At 53.9% G+C, this 18590-nt stretch overlaps 1 protein-coding gene and 1 pseudogene across 12 annotated transcripts in view; both read left to right on the forward strand.

Moving 5' to 3' along the window:
- Positions 1-18590, forward strand: part of DENND1A (DENN domain containing 1A) — a 439483-nt gene that overhangs the window by 409989 nt on the left and 10904 nt on the right. For 6 of the 11 annotated variants that reach the window (XM_084899944.1, XM_084899949.1, XM_084899948.1 and 3 more), the window contains one exon: positions 11023-11111. In XM_084899944.1, coding sequence (XP_084756070.1) covers positions 11023-11111 — 89 coding nt within the window. Of the gene's footprint in view, positions 1-4729; positions 4790-11022; positions 11112-18590 lie in introns of all 11 variants that reach the window. The other 5 variants (XM_084899946.1, XM_084899951.1, XM_084899945.1 and 2 more) reach the window with 1 other exon arrangement.
- LOC311630209 (large ribosomal subunit protein uL22-like) lies at positions 1365-1901 on the forward strand (annotated as a pseudogene). The gene has a single exon. The product of its transcript is annotated as a large ribosomal subunit protein uL22-like (transcript).

An 18590-nucleotide genomic window follows, 5' to 3' on the forward strand; every position in this document is an offset into this window, starting at 1 on the left:
AAAAGCCGTGTCAGGAGGACTTCACATGACTTTGGAAATCTGGGTTGACAAGGATAGCACAATGGACTGAGAATACTAGCTCTGTGACCTCAAACTAGTCCCTTCACCTCTCTGGGCCTCCTGTTTCCTCTCTCTATAGCAGGCAAATAATTATTCTCTAACTTGCCTCACCAGGGGATGTGAGGCTCAAAGGAAAGAGGAGAAGGAGAAAAGCTTTGAAAGGGAAACGCGTCGTATAAATAGAAGAGATTACTATTAAAATCCAGTCTCCTTCAACAGTGCTTGACTAACAGTGCACTCCCTTGGAAAACCAAGGTCCTCGCATCCACAGGGCTACTCTGGGGAGACGTGTGGGTCCAACAGGAGGAGAGGATTGGGTGGTCCCATTTCCTCTTGAGGATTCCGGGCCAGAGCCTTCCGTGGCTGTGTTACATGCCCGCAGCATCCTCACACCAGGGCTTGTGACTCAGGAGTTATTTCTGTTTTAATAGGAGTCAACTGAGGCTTAGTTCAAGTAAGTCACCCAAGTGGCAGAGCCAATACTGAATGCAGCTAGAAAACGACAGAGCCAAGATGTGCGCCCATGTCTGTCTGACCCAAACACTCTTTGTCCTCTCAGAAAGCCATCTTTCTGTGATGTAGGACAAGACCCATTAGGTCATAGCCAAAGGCTGTGACTTCTCCTGAATCCCTGCTCCCTGATCCCAAATAGTTGTTCCTTAAAAGTACACGGGAGGAATCCATCCACCTGTAGAGAGACTCTGCTTCCCCATGACTATGGCCTTCAGGAGGGTGGCTGCTTATGTGGGTCATGGAAACCCACAGTCCCGTCACAGCCCTGCTCGGGCAGTGCCAGGTGAATTGTGAAATGAAACCCTTCTTACCGGCCCTCTGAACTCACCTAAGGAACAACCAGTGCAGCCGTGTTTTGATCCATTGAGCCAGTTGAGGATCACACAGGGCCTCTCTGTTCTCTGCTTCTCGGGTGGCTGCCGCCTCTTCCAGCCATGGGAAGCACCCTGGACTCGCAGTCAGGAGGCCTGGGACCAGCTCCATGTGCTCCCAGTGGGGAGCTTGAGCAGGTCACTTGACCTCTCTCTATAGTCTGCTTCCTTGTCCACCAAAGGTATACCTTCTGCCAGTAGAGCCATGGGAAGAGGCTGGGGGTGGGAGGGGGGGGGCGTGAGCTGGAGGCTGGGGTGCAGAGAAGAAAAGAGCAGAGTCTCTGCCCTTGGGAAGAGCTCCTGGCTCCCCTGCATAACATTCACCGAGTGTTATAGGGAAAGTGAATCTGTCATCAAATAAACAGACTTTTAAGAAAAAAGGAGTTTCTTACTGACAGTGGCCTGAGGTGACCTCTGAAAATGGTCCGCTATTCACTTGACCCAGAAACCCCACAAAATCATGCAAATCAACAGGTTCAACTCTGCATGTTCACTTAAGAACAGCTGTGAAACTGCACAGGCCGCCAAGGATATGCATATCCACACGCCTCCAAGTATCTGAAGGAAGTCACTTCACAAAACCAATGGGTGCCATGCCGTCATTGTTACAATGGTGGGGTTGGTACCTGTGCCCAGGCTATACAGTGGGGCAGGGTCGGTGGCCCAAAAAGGTTGCTGAATTTTTGCTGTATATGCTTTAAAATGCAGAGAGTAATGCTGGACTTATGGGTTTAGATGTAGATTCTCTGGTCATTAAGCATATCCAGGTGCACAAAGTTCCCAAGACGCAGTGCAGAATGTACCAAGTTCATGGGCGGATTAACCCATACACAGCCCTCGCTGCCACACTGAGAGGATCCTGCTGAAAAACAGCAAATTGTTCCAAAACCAGGAAAGGAGGCCACACAGAAGAAAAAGATGTCCCAGAAGAAACAAAACCTTATGGCCCCGAAGTAAATTCATAATATAATGCTAATGAAAGTATTAAAAAGAGAAAAGAAAAAGAGAGTTAATATGGTTTTCCCTGGTTAGGATGGGGGGTTTTGTGTGTGTGTGTGTGTGTTTTATTTTTATTTTTTTATTTTTTTTTTGAGGTGGGGGCGATGTTTTTTTGTATTGCAAAGACTTCCTTTGCTGCACTAACAGTCATTGTGAATCTCCAAAGGGAACAAGACAGTAGACAGCATCTCCCAGACTTGTCTGGCTAGAAACCCCCCGTTCTCCCTTCATACGGTGCGTCTCCTAGGATGGTGTTTCTCAGACGACACCTTGGGAGACACCAGCCTTCCAGCGAGATGATTTAAGCAGACAAGTGGCATGATTGGGCATGTGTCGTGTTCTGTTTAAATCCACTCTGGAGCAAGTGTAGATGATGGGTTGGGAGGGGGAGCGGCTGGAGGCAGGGAAACCTGCCCATGTCTCTGATGGGGCGCTGTGGGGAGAACTTGGCGAACATCATCTCATTGAGTCTTCCTAACAGCCCCCTCGTGGAGGGAGAACCATTACCTGCACAGACTGATGAGGAATGGAAGGTTGGGAGGTTAAAAATCACCAGCCCTAGGAACCCAGAGGGCAGATGGAGGCTGAGGCTCAGTCCAAGAGGCTGCCTCCTGAGCACTCGGCCACACTGCCTTCCCTGCCGGCAAGAAGGGAGATGGCCAGGTCACAGGTGCCAAGCAGTGAGGGCTACAGAGCTGGAGGAGTAGAGTGGCCAGGCAGATGGCAAGGAGGGGGTGAGAGCTGGGCATCTGGACAGGGACAGCGGCCTCTGCTCCCATTCTCTGTCCTGCTTGCCCCCCATGAGCTGTGTATGTTGGGAGGCTCAGTGGGTGGCATCCTCAGCCCCAGATGGCCTCCAACTGAAGAGGGCTCATTGAGCAGGGCTTGCCCACACTCCCGGCTCAGGCACAGGATCTGGGAAGTCAGTACATTTCCATCCAGATGAGCTCGCAGTGTGCCATGAGGACCCCACTTCTCCACCAAGTCTCTCAGCAGATTTTTCCCATGGGCCACTCTGATGGGCCCTGTGCAGGGCAGGGATCCAGGGAGGCCTGGGACACACAGCCCCCCCCCCCCTCCAGGAGCCACATCAGAGAATGACCTCTGAGGTTTGTTCCTGAAGGATCCCTCCAGCCAGAAGCTCTGTCCAATAGAAATGACATGGGAGCCACACATGTGGGACACATGTGGAATGAACATATTTAACCCAAATATCCAAAATACTTCCATTTCAGCACGTAATCATTATTAAAACTAACTGAGATATTTACATTCTTTTTTCAAAAGTTGTTTTTTTAGTCTGAAATCCAGTGTGTGTTTTACTTTTACAGCATGTCTTTTTTGTTTTGTTTTGTTGTTGTTTTAGAGAGAGTGAAAGGGAGGGAGGGAAAGAGAGAAAGAAATAAAAAACATTGATGTGAGAGAGACATACTGATTGGTTGCCTCCCGAAAGCACCCCAACTGGGGTCAGGGATTGAACCTGTAACCAGGTATGTGCTCTTGACCAGGAATCAAACCCATGACCCTTTGGTGCAAGCAGACTGGCCAGGGCATTACAGTATGCCTTAAATCAGACTCGCCACACATGGCCATTGGCTCCTGAAGTGGGCAGTACAGGTCTAGGCTTTGTCAAATAATGATGTACCTTTATGAACTGCGTGACTGGATGAGCAGGAAGCTACTGGAAACCTCCCAGGGTTTGCTGAAGTCCCAGGTCTCAGTCTTGTGTGGGCTTTTATTCTGACTCTGCCTACCGGTCTCCCACACTCCTCGGGCATCTGCATGGGCAGGCCTTTGAAAGAACAGAGCTTGACTCTCAAGATAAAGGACTTGAGAGTAGAGCCAAGAAGTCTGTGCTCTTCTGTTTTTTATCCAAATTCTGTTTCAAAAGCCAAGCATTTTGTACAAATTTTATTTGTTCACCAGACATTTATTGAGCATATATTTTCTTCCAAGGCACAGGATTTAAACATTTGAAAGATAATGGTGTCAAATGTACTGTGACAGAAGGAGACTGCACTTTGCGGGGTAAACACACAACGCTATATAAAGATGATGTATTATAGAATTGTACATCTGAAACCTATGTAATCTTATTAATCAATATCCCAAATAAGTTTGATAATATTTAAAGAAAAGAAAGATAACGGGAGACAGGGCAGCTACTTCCTGTTTGTGATAAGTCTTACATAACAGGGAGCACAGAAGGCAGCATCTGGCCTGGGCAGAATCTTAAAAGCCAGTTAGATGCTTGCCAGGCAGATCAGGATCGGGTAGGTCATCCCACCCAGATGGGAGGCAGGAAATAAGCCATGAGGACTCGGGGCCATTTGGGGTCTGCCTGGTAAGCAGGCATGAGAAGGATCTGTGTGGGGCATGGCAAAAGCCAGATCTTGGAGGATTTGGAATGCCAGCCAAGACCATTGTTGCACCATCACCCAAGGTCAGATGAGGAAGAGGGTGGGGAGTTGCAGCAGAAGTCTCCAGGCTGAGGTGTAGCATGGTCATATTGCACATTGGAAGGTCCCCCTTGGCCTGTGTGGACAATGGCTGGAGGAGATCCAGGCAGGGGTGAGTCTAGGATGAAATTAACAGAAAGGAAGGCCTCAGAAATGAAATGTGCAGGACCCAAGGTCCAACCAGTTGATGTGGGGACAGGAGCAGATGGCGTCAAGGGTGGCCCTCGAGCTGTGGCTTGGGGGACTAGATGCTTGCTCTCAGGCTGTGTGTGCAAATGCATCAACCATCTTGTGTGTACTGATGTTCTAAGTTTCGCTTTAATACAGCCTCAAAGAGTCCTCGGTCCCACTCGCCCGCCGCCTCCCAAGATACACCGCTGGAGGCCCGTGAGTAGCCAGTGGTTGTGCCCTCCCTCCTAACACTGCCTGGGCCGCTGTCCCCGCCTCACTAAACTTCCTCGGGAGTTTGAACTCAGCTGCCTTGCAAAAGAAACCCTCTCTGTGTGGCATGAACCCCAATTTGCATTTTCTGGGCTTCTCTCTCCTTTTTCTGAAGCAGTTCGGGGACTTGAGGTCAAGAGGTGGAGGTCGCTGGGGGCCGCTGGTGTGTGTTTGCCGGGTGTGTAGCACAGGAGCCGGATCTCCTAGGCTGAGCCGTGTGTCAAAGCCTGGCTCCAACCACCTCTTCTCGCAAAGCCTGGCCACACAGTCTCAGTCCCACCAGATTGGGATTTAGAAATTCATTTGATGTCCCTCCCAAGGGCCGAGGCCACACCCCAAGAATGTGGCGCAGCTCAGATGGAGGCAGGTGCTCCTCCTCTGGTGGACCTCAGCGGGAGCTCACCTTCCCATGTGCTGACATGTGGCAAAGGGGTAGGCAAGAGGGGAGACCCATCACTGTTTTTTAGAGAAATGCAGTGGAAAAGTACAGTGTGGGTCCCGCATTCAGCCGAGGTGATGTCATTTTCCTTATAAGCTGAGAGTTGGCCGTGCCCAGGCATAATAACTCTAGCAGGTTCCTTCTAGCAGGGAAACTTGCCAGGACCATTTGGTGAAGGCCATTTACCGAGAGAGGAGTCCCTCCATCTCGTGCTGAAAGCGGCCACCGCTCCTGCAGCCCAGCAAGAGGGGCCAGGTTTCCACCCAGTAGCAACTGGAGTTTCCCACAAACGGGTGTCAATGCCCTCCCGCCCTCCCCAGTGCACATGTCCAATCCATCTGGGAAAGGCGTGGCGGCCGAGGGGCGCAAGTGGCCAGGTCGAGCTGTGTCTTTTTAGTCCTCGGTGCACCCTCAGCGTTAGTGGGGTGGCCACTCTCTGTGTGGCTGTGGGAAGTTCCAGGGTACTTTTTCCCTTCCCTCCCCCGCCATGTGTGGGGGTGAGAGGGTGAGGGTGGAGGTTATGGGGCTAAGATGCCTTCGCCTGTGGCCGTCGTGATGGACCTCTCCCGTTACCACTCACTCAGGGATCGGCACAGTGTCCAGGGCTGGAGTGTGTCTGCTCACTCAGGAAGAAAGGCACAAACAGCACAGAGAACCAGTGTGGGGACGGGCAGCCGCGTCTGGTCAGACCTGTGTAATGTAGTGACTTTCAGTGCAGTCCTTAGCAATGTGGATGGGGGCGTAGACAGAGCTGGACTTGAACACCTGAGCCCTGGGCTATGGGCGAGCACTAAGCTCTGAGCCCCACTCTGTCCCTGTGATACACCCTCATTCATGAGGCTTTCATGAGCATGATCATAGATGACATCCGTAAAGCCCAGCACAGTGCCTGGCACACGTAACAGGTTTTAAACCTTACGACTTCTAAGGAGTGATGTGGTTTCTTAATAACTATCACTGGCTGGGGCTTTTCTAGGCAGCAAGTCATTCTTGGGCCCATCATCTGTTGAGCCTCACAGTCACCATGAAGGAGACACTGTCTCCACCCTGTAAGAAATAAGACTAACCCCAAATTCAGGGGTCCTGGTAGAACCCAAGGTAGACTCAGGAGCCAGGCAGCAGGCAAATACCTTTACTCCTGCAGGAGGGGCCCAGCATACGGCCTGGGAGCACATGAACATGCACACCAAGCAGGCGGTCTGCTTGGCCTTTTAATCCTGGTGCCTGTGACCTGACCCTCACTCTTGATTGGAGCTCAGATGCACAGTATTTTGAGATTGGCTAATTCAAAGGGAGGGGTTGGACTTTGCCATTTCAAGATGGCAGCCCCCAGAGGAACCGCAGGTCATGCGGCCAACATGGTGGCTGCCAAGTCACGCAGTCCAAAATGGCGACTGTCTAAGCTGTCCTTTGACAGAAAAGTTGACTTGTTTATTCTCACAACCCGGTTTAGAGATGAGAAAACCAATGCTTGGCAACATGGCCCAGGTCCCTCAGCTGCAGTTGGGAGTCACCTGACCTGAGGACCCGTGGCCTCCCAGCATGCCGAGCTCCTGCCACTCACTCAGTTTCCATGGAGTCCATCTCAGCATGGAGTAGGGGCAGAGCCTGCAGCTGAGGAAGGACCACCAGCAGCCCGCTGGGCTCTGTGGCGCCTCTGGGGCAGTATTGGTCCTGGCAGGAACACAGGGTGAAGAGCATTAGCATTGACTCTCTATGGGCCTGGGACTGTGCTGAGCACTTGAATCATTGCTTGTTTTTACAACAGCCAGAGGAGGCAGGTGCTGCTTCCCCAGTTGCAGCTGAGACCACAGAGAGTATCAGAGGCCCAGCTGTCCCTTGAGCCCAGGGTTGCTCTGCACTGCCTCTCCCTGCTCCTCACCAGCAGCCTCCCCTTAAGCCAGAGTCCTCCGCTGGGCAGTACTCAGCTTTCCCAAGAGAGACCTGGGACCCCGGGCAGGCAGGGGCACTCTCCCTGGGAGGCAGCTGCCGTAGGCTCCCTGTTGTCTTGCCAGTGTGGGTACTTACACAGAATGGGCTAGAGAGGTAGCCACCTCCTCTATCAGCTAAGGATGTGGGGATGCAAATGTGGCCCTGAGGAAAGATGCCACTGGACCTGGACTGGTGCGGGAGGCGACTAGTCCCACACTTGGGGCTGCACACCCTCGGTCCCCTGGGTCCTGGTGCACTGAAAAGGAGGGTGCTAGCAGAACCCGTTTTCCTGGGCTTGGAAGTCAGAGAGGCCTGCCCTGGTTTGAATCACACCTTGGCGCTTCTTGGCTGTCTGACTTGGGCATGACATTTACCTTCTCTGAGCCTTAGTTTCATCATCTGTAAAATGGGTTTAGCAATACCAACCCGGTGAAGGTAATGAGGTCATACATGTTTAATGCCTAGCACAGTCCCTGGCTTAAAGTGGGTTCATATATACTCAATTTCTGCCAACCCGGGTTACTGTGGGGCTGGTTTGGGCCCTGTGCACTCATGCAAACCTGCCCAGGGGGCACCCCGCACACAGGAGTGAACCTGGAAGACATAGGATGTGGAACCCCTCACAGGCCTCCAGGAGGATTGTCTGGTAAACTCCCATGTCCAGAGCCATTGGGCTTTGCCAGTCACCGAGCTGCAAACGTTCAGGGCAGAAGTACAGCCGTGGCCCAGGTGCTGGGAGTGTGCAGGCCAGCCACTCGGCCTCTCCGGAAGGAGCTTTTAGCCTGGCACCTGTGGCTGGAGTTCAGATGCTACTGGAAGATTTAGATTTTTCTTTTTAAAAGTGGGAAAAGGCAAGAGCAGAAGAAAGCCTTGCCGGTGTCTGATGGGCCGAGGGGCGGCGGCCTGGGCGGGCAGGGACAGGCAGGCCGTGCTCGGTTGCATGCGAAGCCTTTATAAGCTCGTATTTATTACTTCTTGCTCACCATTAAAATCAAATGTGCGCGGTGCTTTTGTATTCAGTACACATTTAACCCTGCCGACTTAGATTTCTCAGGTTTTAAATCCGGTGGGGAATTGGCTGGTTTCCCAACTTCCCCCTCAAGTCCCCCTTGAACAGAGCTCAAATCCCTGTTTAGCATTTTCTCCCCCGGCGCTGCCGGGATCCTTACACGGGTGGGGCCGCCGCTGTTGTGTGTGCTTGCAGTTTCTTCCCTCATCCCCGGCCCCTCCCTTCCTAAGCACCCCAGAAAGATAACGTGATCGCTGAAATATGACGAGCCAGCCCTGTTATTTGGGCTTAATTAAACCATTTTGCCTCTGTGTGTCTGCCTGGTTGCAGCTCTAACTGTGGATCTGCGGCCGTGCGTGCGTGTGTGTGTGTGTGTGTGTGTGTGTGTGTGTGTGATTGGTGCATGTGTCTTAGCCTCTTATGTGTGTGCCCCTGAGAGTGTGTGTTTGGGAGACGTGTACATGTTGGCATCTTGAGGCCTCTGCATGTCTCTGGATGGTTGACGGTGGGTGTGATTCTGTGTCTGGCTTTGTCCACACCAATCAGGTGTGCGTGACTCGGGGTGTGTCTGTAACGGTGTGATGCAGGCGACTGACTGTCCCCGGGCCTGTTGTGCCTTTCTCTCCCTCCCCTGCCTCCCCGGCCTCCCTGCTCTCCACCCCCTCCTCTCCCGCTCTGTCTGTTTTATCATCCCTAATGAAGCAGTCTCCTCCATCGATCCTGCTGATTGCCAACCCATTCCTTTTGTTTGTTGGCGCGGAGCCATTCAGCGGCACTCTGACAGCTCAGCTCGTCTAATTAGCTCTGTTGTTCTTTTTCCCCATGTTTCACCACGTTGCAAGTTCAGTTGAGGTTGCCACAAACTTAATCCCCCCATTTCAGCCACACAAGTTCACATTCCTCACCCGCCTTTATTGTAGCGGGGAGCAGCCATGTGCAAGGACAGGCTGATAGGCCTTAGTGTCTGCCCTTTCCTGAACCCCCCCCCCCCCCCGCCTCCGCCACGGGCCCGGGGCAGGCAGAGCTGCTCCATCGCCCCCACAGCACACGCCTTTGTGGTGAGAAGTCCGGGGGAGCCTTCCAGCCAGGTGATCCTGTTTACCAGCTGCCGCTGGCTCTGGTCCAGGAAACCAGTTCATGGTCAGAATGGGTGGGGGTGTCTCCACCTGTGTATCCAGCAAATGGTGCCTGGATGTCTGCGTTGAGGCTGCACTGGCCTAATAATAGTGATGGCAACAGAGACGGCATTGTGCACCTCTTAGATTCCAAGCAGCAGCATTCGTTTGTTTCGTGAAATCTTGCTGAGTGACTCCTCGAATACCAGACACTGAGCAGGATGCTAGGCGAGGGTAAGGCCATCACAAATCAGACCTTCTAATTCAGAGCCTCCCCACCCGCTTCCTTTTGTTATTGACAAGCTCGCGGAGAAGCAAGGTGAGCGTTTATGGAGCCCCACTGTGTGCCATGCTAGTGCTCTCCCGCGTCATTTCAGTGGGTCATCACGGTAGCCCCACGGAGGAAGACAGCAAGTTTGGTGGGACGCATCTGGCCTTTTTGGCCACATCTCTGAGTTGCCAGAGGAGGCTGAGCTGAGACTGGCCAGTCCAGAGGAAAAACTGGTTTGATCAGATTGCAGAGAACTGGAGGCTCGATCAGACTCCATAGACTTGTCTTTTATGCAGCCAGCTTCATCTGTACCTAAGCCACTGTGCTGTGTCACCCACACATCGTGTGGGGGTGGGGTCAGAGAAGGGCAGGCAGGCAGGGATGGAGCATGAGTGCTCCCCTTCCCTGAACTGTCCGAGAATCTCAGCCATCCTGTGTCTCCTACTTGGTCCCTCAGCTGCAGAGAGAGAGCAAGCCTCCTGCACGGGACTCGGTCCTAGTTGTTGGCAGCGAAACTCACAGGTAGACTTCTTTGGCTTAGCTCCCTTCGGGCCCGCTCTGGCACTGGAAACGTCCAGCGGTGACAGTGCCAAATTTAAAGCATGTAATGTTGATGAGACTAAATGAGTATCCTTCTAGGGGCACTCAGACACTCGCAGCCTAACGCCCATCACGGAGAGAGGGTGTCCTTTTCTAAGTGTCCTCATGTTGACTTTCAGAGGCAGCAGACCAGGAAAAACATGATAATAAAGAGAAAAAAAGAAAGAAAGAAAACTATCTTGCCACTGCGGCCCACAGTAGACCAGGAAGCTGTATGCTTCACTGTCAAGTACACCCTCCCCTGCCCTCGGTGTGGTAGCCCCGGGGTGTGTCGCCCTGCTCAAGGGCACAGCTCGAGATGCCCTGGGCAGTACTGTCCAATGCCATGGTTTGCTTTCTTCCCTCCCATTTACAGAGGACAATAAGCATCCTGTGATTCCGTTGTAAAAAGAACAAGATACGCACAGGTGAACCCTGAAAACAAAGTCCGAGTTACACTTTTGGGTTCTACCAAAGCGGTTTCTGGGTTCTGAAAGGAGGCAGGTGGGGCCAATTGGCACGAGGGCCCCTGTTCTGGGTCCTGTGCAGACCGAACCCCACTGCCCCCTCACAGCAGCCCTGGGAGGAGGTGGGAGACCCACCCCGACCTGCGGGGAAGGAAACCAAGCTCTCAGAAGAGCCTTTCCCGACTGAGGGGCCACAGAATTCCAGCTCAAGTGTGGCGGTGTTTCCGTGACAAGCAGAGCCTCTAGCCCGTACCGTAAAGGTCCCTCAACATTTATTTTGGGGCCACTTATCTGGAACTTCAGAATGTCCCCGTGTGGCTCTTCCAACTCACTCCCTCTTGGGGGTTCTCCTCTGTGTCCATTCCAGGTGCGCCCTCAGCGTCCACATGTCGTCAGGAGACCGAAGAGCAACATCGCAGTGGAAGGCCGGAGGCCGTCCGTCCCGAGCCAGGAGCAGTGAGTACCGCGGCTCCCCTCCCCTCTCTCTGCAGGAACCCCAGCGGGGCCAGCGCTGGGGGGGGCCGCGCCGCAGCCCTAGCCTTCGGAAGGCTTCCCTAGGAGGTTCCGGAGCAGGGTTTGGTCTCAGTGTCTGTTTCTGCTGGCCGTTGTCACAACAGTGGGGAGGCCAAAGAGCCAGCCACCTGGGCTGGGTGTTGACCGGTGATGCCCGCAGGGACAGGGTCAGGAGAAGGTTCCAGGCCTTTTCTGATGGTCAAGAGGAGAGAGTTAGGAACCTGGTCAAGGTGACTTAACAAGGGCCTCTAGCCTCCTAGACCTGGGGCACTTGAAGGCTCTGGAGCCCAGATTCATACACAGGACTGTCCTCCCCACTGCTCCACCCCATGCCTCAGCTTTGCTTTAACACCTCCCCTCGGGCCCAGAGGTCCTCAGGGCAGGCACTAGGGTTTATACGCAGCATAGGACCCACGATGGAGTCTCTTGCTGGGTAGATGGTAGGTAGATGAGGTAAATTATGAGGCAGGTGTCCAAGCAGTGGGCAGAGCTGCCTGGATGGGTGATGCTTGAACTGGGCAGCCCCCAACTGGAGAAGAGATCACTGCTTCCATCAGAGGGTGCGCTGCTTCCCTTGATCCCCAAGTGCATAGCCCTGGGTCCCTGCCCAGACAGCTGAGCCGCTGCACACTGGCTTCCCATGATTCCTTGAGAAAGTACATGAGTCCCTCTTGGTCGGGTGATTTGGGAAACTTAAAACATTGCCCCCAAGGACCCTAAAGTCCCTTGGGTGCAGAGGGAACACCCCTCATGTCTGCTCTCCTCTCAGAAGAGTTTTCGGGGGGAGAAGTTTAGGGAGATGGTGGGCCCTGGCCGAACCCAGGTTACAGTGCACTTCCCCTCCTCCAGGATTCTCTCTTTACAACTGGGTGTTGGTTGAGACTGTTGCGTCTTATAGAACTGGCCTACTCAGGCAGCCTCAACCCTTCCCCAGAAGGCTGTAGGAGACAGAGCGGGAGAGTGTGTATCTGTCTGTCTGTCTGTCTGCCAGTCTGCCTGTCTGTCTTGTGAGATACTTGGTTATGCACAATTTGGAAGAGAGGGCTCCTGAAGTTGGGTGTAGGCTTAACTTTTGCTCTGACAATAGGAAGTGGGAATAGGTCCCTGACCATGCCTGGCGTGGATTATGATTGCCCCCTTGTGGAGAAAATGCTGCATGGCATCAGAGTTCCTCAGACCCTAAAGATTTCTCCTTAGGGGGATGAAATCAGTCACTTTTCTTTAAAGCCACCACTTTAAATCTGGGCTAAATCTTTTAGCCACTGCACTGCGGTACAGGGCTATGGACCTGTAGATATTGAAGTGTGGCCCAGAACATCCCTGCCCCGCACAGAGCCACCCTGGGTTAACATCACTGCACGTTCTGCAGGCAAGCATCACCCACTTTGTGGCCAGGTTCCCAGTTAAAGGTTGGGCTTCCTAATCGCCTCTTTCTCATGGTGACAGGATGCCTCTAGTGTGTGCCAAAGAGCCCGCGTCTGGTAATCCCATCCTCCTGGTTGTGCCCAGAACCATGTTGATACCGCTTTTTGTTTCTTTTTGCAACATGCCTCGTTTTAGATTTCTGTTCAGAAAACATGAAATGAACCACTGGTGGCATGGGGGCTGGCTTAGTGGGTTGGCAAACTGGCAGTGACGGGTTCTCTGTGACCACACATCACAGATAAAGAGGTACACTTTGTAACGCCGTTCCAAGAGTTTCTGTTCACATTTTTTAGTGGTGGGGTGGGGTCTTCTCCCATAATGCCAGTGGCGTTGCTGGTGCAGCCGGGTGTTTTCCTGTGTCTCTTCCCATGCTGCCCCCCTCTCCCCCGCCTCGCTCCTCCACTTCCACATGCCCTGTCACAACAGCACTTGGATGTGTTTTTCTCAACTGTCATCGGCTCCAGCTGGCAAGACCAAGTTCTTAAAACACAGGAAGCATCCAGCGGAAAATATTTTAATAAAACAGACTCCTCATAAAATATTGTTCTGGGGAGGAAAGAGCCCAGCTCCCCCAATCTGTCAGCATTGTGCTGGGAGACACGAGAAGACAAGCCAGCAGGCAGAAGCCATTCCTAATGGGCCTTTGTTGCGGATGGTTCCGTGTTGGGCACACAGATCAGTGCCTGGCCCTTTAGTCTGGCCTGGATTTTCTTGAATCACGGATGGCTGTCTCTACTGGGGACATCTAAGTGCATCGGAAGCGTAGAGCATTTTGGGCGACAGAAAGAGTTGCGGGATCTTTGAAGTGGAGGAGGGATTCCGTCCTCCTGACTTCTTGCCCAGCTCTCACTTCCAAACAGCACATTAAGTAACCAACGTTGTGGACAGTGAGACGGAGCTGATTAAGACAAAGATGGTCTCCACAGCCTCCTGCAGCAAGCTGCTCGCGCCTGGAACTCATCAAGGCCATAGCATCGGCCACCAGCTCCCGGCCAGTCCATCCCTGAAGCCGTTTCTTCCCTTCCAGACGATGTCCGTCTGTCCACTTGTCTATCCATTCGTTCAACATTATCTTTGAAAACTTATGAGGTGTGAGCTGCTCAGGATTTTGAAGAGGCCTTTCACGGGAATCCGATGCTGAGTCTTGTTGACTTGAATTCCCAAAATGAATTTTTTTCCTCTGTTTAATTTTCCAACTGAACTGACAGGAAGTGCCCTGGCCCCTGAAAACCATTTGATGGCGACTGGGAGGACACTTCAGAAAGGCTTTCCCTCTGTTTTCCAGTTAACATTAGCTAATTGGGAGTCAGTGACTATTTCTCCCCAAGAACTCTCAGCTACTCTTGTTTTTCAGAGCGGCTGAGGGGCTGCCCGGAACACTCCCGAGGGTCAGAGCTGGTGTTGGTAGGGATCGGGCCGCAGGGCTGGGGTCAGAGGCCAGTTAGACAGACACACACTCCTCTCCAGCTCTGGGCCTCTTAGGCTGCTGTTGGCTTCTCCTTCACAGAACGGGGACTCAGGCTCAGAAAGTGTCCCAGGGTCATCCAGTTCGAAAGTGGCCGGGCCAGGGCTCCGATGCTGCTGGATTTCATTCTCTCAGTTACACTCCGCTGCCCATGGGGGCCTGTTGTCTCTGCCTAGGCAGCTTCAGGTCCTAAAACGACTTGTCCCCCACATCACCCTTCCCCTCTGGCTCCCTGGAGTTGGGAGCTGGAGCTGTCCAGTCATTTTTCTGCCAAAGAAGCAGTGTCCACTGGAGCCTGCGTGTTTCCATCCAGGAAGGAAAGACAAGCAAAACTGACCATCACTTACTATTGTGACCGGCAGGGGTGTCTTTCCTATTCAACAGATGGAGGAGCTGAGACTCCGAGAGACTTTCAGTCACTTGCCCAAGGCCTCCAGGCTTGAAAATGGCGGGATCAGCTTCTGAGGACACAGGCCTCACCCTTTCTTCTGCACCATCAAGGCTTCCCGTTAAGAACCCAATATGCTCTGGCTGGTGAGCTCAATGGTTAGAGTGTTGGCCCTTGCACCAAAGGGTCATGGATTTGATTCCCAGTCAGGGCATATGCCTGGGTTTCAGGTTTTATCCTTGACCCAATCAGAGCACGTGCAGGAGGCAATCAATCAGTGTGTCTCAATTGAATAATCTCTCTCTCCCCTCCCTCCCTTCCACTCCCTCTAAAAATCAGTGAAAAAAAAATATCCTCAGGTAAGGGTTAACAACAACAACAAAAAATGAACCTAATATGACTGCCCTACTCTGAGTGGTGAGGACAGTGGCAGCCACAGGGGACACTGTAAGGGTCACAGCTCCCCACCTGTTAGAGATTGGCCTTGGTGGTTTCAGCCGCAGTGTGTATGGCTGCCAGGCCCCAACTTATTTTCCTTTTGGCCTGTCAGTTATAGGGGGATTGACCTTTGAACTTGAAGCTCAGAAAGAGCCTAGAGCAATCTCTTAAAGGCAGTGCTATGCTCAGTACAGCCCGCCCCTCAGGGCCATACAAGAGGCCACCCTGCTGGTCCCCGGGTGCCTCTCTGCCAGGATGCCCGTCCTTCACTCACTGCAGGAGGGCATGGGCAGCAGCCCTCACGGAGTTGCTGAGAGAACAGGAGACAGTTGCATACAGGCTTCCTTAATCTTCACAATAACCCAGAAGGGTCGGTGGTCTTCTGAGTCTTAATGGCTGAGAGGCTCGGGTCCGTGTGCATCAGATCCGAGATGCCGCCAGTCCTGGCCAGCTGCACACCGTGGCCTCACCTCTAACCGTGACCCAGAGCACCCTCCAGTCCCACAAGCCTTGACTGGCTGCGGGCTGGTTGTTTGAAGTCTCATTGTATTAAGTAAGGACGGTCCAGAGTCTGGGCCTGGGAGACTCAGAGGACTGTGTGGCTGGTGTCAGAAATCCTTCCAGCCAAGGATAAATGCTGGCTTGGCAGACAGGCTGTCCACCCAGCAGCCAGCCCACGCTGCACAGGAATGGAGAACTGGTCATCTGAACTGCACTGCGCGACCCCACACCCAAAGGCCCGGGAGGTTCCAATCAGGTCAGAAGAGCTGCCAGGAGCAGCTGGTGAGCGCTCTGCCCAGGGGCCGGCCTCAGAGCGCGGCTGTTGTATCTGTGCAGGCCAGTCGCACACACACTCTGGCAGGAGGTAATGTGATTTGTGCTGCTACACACGGTCCCCTGAGGACCCGGGCCCGGCACAGCCCGGCACAGCCTGTGTGGATCACGACCGGTGACCAGCATGGAGCTCCTTCCCTCCTTCCTGACCCAGAGCTGCCTGGGGTGTGGTCACTGAGCTCTGCTGGGCGGTGGCCTGGTGCACAAGGGACCGACCTGGTCAGACCTGGGCAGATCTCTGCCCCCTGGTGTCAAAGACCATGCCTGTTAACATCCCAAGAAACAGGACTTGGGAGCCTGCCCGCAGGAGCCACACTGACGTCCTAAGTCAGCCAGTCTCCCTTCTGCCACCTCCCGCAGCCACTGCCACAGCCTCAACAATCCGACCTCCTCCCACACCCACCGTTCCCCGGGCCTCCCATGTGTAGCACTGACCTGTGTGTTGTAGCTTTAATCTCACATGCAGGTGTACACACCTGGCAAAGCCATGTGTCCTTTAGCTCCAGGACCAGAGCCCGGCGCGGGCCTCTGCTCAGGGATGTTGACTGAATGAGTGAACAAAGGAGCCACTGAAGACAGGTTAAAGCTTACAGCCCAGCACCCTGGAGAAGGGGAGGGGTATCGGTGAACAGCCACAGAGGTGTGAAGAGCACCTGCTCTGTCCGCGTGACTAGGATGTGACTATGGAGCCACCAGCACCTCCCTGCCCTGCCTTCCAGGAGCCAGAAACTGCCATCAGCCCAGCAGCAAGGATTCAAGAGCCAGCTGGGTCCTGGGGCCCAGGGGGGAGGGGCAGCTGTCTGGGTACTGCCCCTGGCAGACTGCCAGGCCCCAGTCTCTGAATAGCCAGGAGTCCAAACACCGAGCAGAAGGCCACAGACCCAATTAGCAAGGCCAGGGGCTCCTGCCCTGACTCGGTCCCTCCTTCTCCAACAATGGGTCCTGGGCCCCTGGGACAAAGACGAGCCAGGAGCCAGAAGCCAGACGTGGAGCCAGAGCCCAGACTGGAAAAGCAGCGAAGTGCACCAGCCCAGGGAACACGGGGCCACTGGGAGGCAAGGGCCTTCCCCAGGAGCCGTCACCATCAGGGTCAGTTCCCGCTGAAAACCAAGCCTTCGGGCGCCGCAGGAGAAGCGCTCTATCCTCAGGACACTACTGACTGCAGCACCTCTGAAAGCCTGCCCTCCCAGCCGCCCCCTCCGCGTCAGCGATGGTGCCACAGCTCCTCTCCCACAGGCCTGCTTCAGGCCCGGCACTTCATAGACTCCCCCGCTCCCCAAAACTCTTCCCAGTGAAGGCAAAGGGAACCAAGGCTCTAACACCAGGTGGAATGACCTGGGTCTGCTGGGTCCCCCGTCCAAGTTCACCCCACCCCACCTCCACCACGGCTGTCAGAGGCGTCCGCAGAGTTGTGACAGATCTTCACAGTTTCCCTTCCAGGCAGGGAAAGTACCCCTAGGTGTGTCCCCACCCATCTTCTCTACACCAGAGAACCTAGGGTGGGATAGTGAGGCAAAGCCCACGTCCTGTGCGTGGGCCTCTGCCTATGTGTGTCCACCTGGTGGCCCAGGAAGGACTTCTCAGGGCATCTGGGGCATGGGCGTGGACATGTGAGATTGACACTAGGAAGGAAAGAAGGAAGATACAGGTTGATAAATAATTAAGTGGATGAATGAATGAAGGTTGGAAAGGCGAAGGGCACAGCCACCCCAACAGAGACCCTACCCTCGTACATGGCCCTGCACCACCTGCTCCCTGCCAACCCCGCCCTACCCAGGCTCCCTGTGCCCTCTCTTCCACAGAAACACCTCTAGGCCATGTGCAGCCTCTGCCATGCTCACGATTAAAAGCCCAGCCCCCATGTCACCTCCCCAGTGGTCCAGGGACACCGCAGCCACTGCCCTCTGGCAGAGCAGGTCCCCATGCGGGGGGATGGACCCAGTCTCACACATAGACCAGCCCTCCTGACAGGAAGGCACCCTCTCACTGGTGACTCATTACAGCAGTTGGTCTCACACAGTGTTTTAAGTAGATATTTACAAATGATTGGAAAGGTCCTACGTCCAGCATATCTGTCTCCACTTTCTCCTCCTGAGCACTGCCCTCGCCCGTACCCTGGGTCACGTGAAGACTAGCTCCAGTGCAGTTCCCAGCTTCCTCCTGAGGTCCTGCACCAACCTTGCTTCCCCCAGACCCCGCTGGCTGGCTTCAGAGCCCTTGTCTGTCGCATTAGCCAGTGTGCATGCCTCGGTGTGGTCTGGAGCGTTGGCGCCGGGTCCTGGTGGTGGCAGGAAGGCACGACAAGGTCTTCTCGTACCTCTGATGGGCTGTGGCAGGCCGGTGGGCGCAGTAGCCTTACCTGGGGAGGTCTTTGAAGGCAGGGTCCACCCTGTGCATCCTGGCACACCTGGACAGGAATCTGTGTGTTGGCAGGTGAATGTGGCAGGTGGGTGGTCATCGAATGTTCACTGTGCGCCAAGTGATAAGCGAAGACCTTTGCAAACATTCCATCCAGCTTTATGTGAAGACCATTTTACAGACTGAGGCTCAGAGACTCTGATGACTTACCCAGGGTCGTCTGGCTGGGGCACGGGGGTGTGGAAAGCTGGCTGGACAGACTGGCATCCACTGGACTCATCCTGGGGCCTGTCCCTCTCATCAGCCCCACCAGAGCCACGTGATCAGGGACACCAGCAGCCATGACACCTACGAAGCAGGGATCCTTTGTGCTGGAGTGAAATGATCCTTGAAGAAATGATCACCCGCTCCCTTCACTACCTCCGGAGACCAAGTCCTCGCCGATTTTTTCCCTTCTTTATCTCAAGTACATTTAAATGTCAATTAAATTTGAAATATCTACATTTGTCAGCAT

Source organism: Pipistrellus hanaki (assembly GCF_964339955.1).
Source record: "Pipistrellus hanaki genome assembly, chromosome: 11".
Classification (NCBI taxonomy): domain Eukaryota; kingdom Metazoa; phylum Chordata; class Mammalia; order Chiroptera; family Vespertilionidae; genus Pipistrellus; species Pipistrellus hanaki.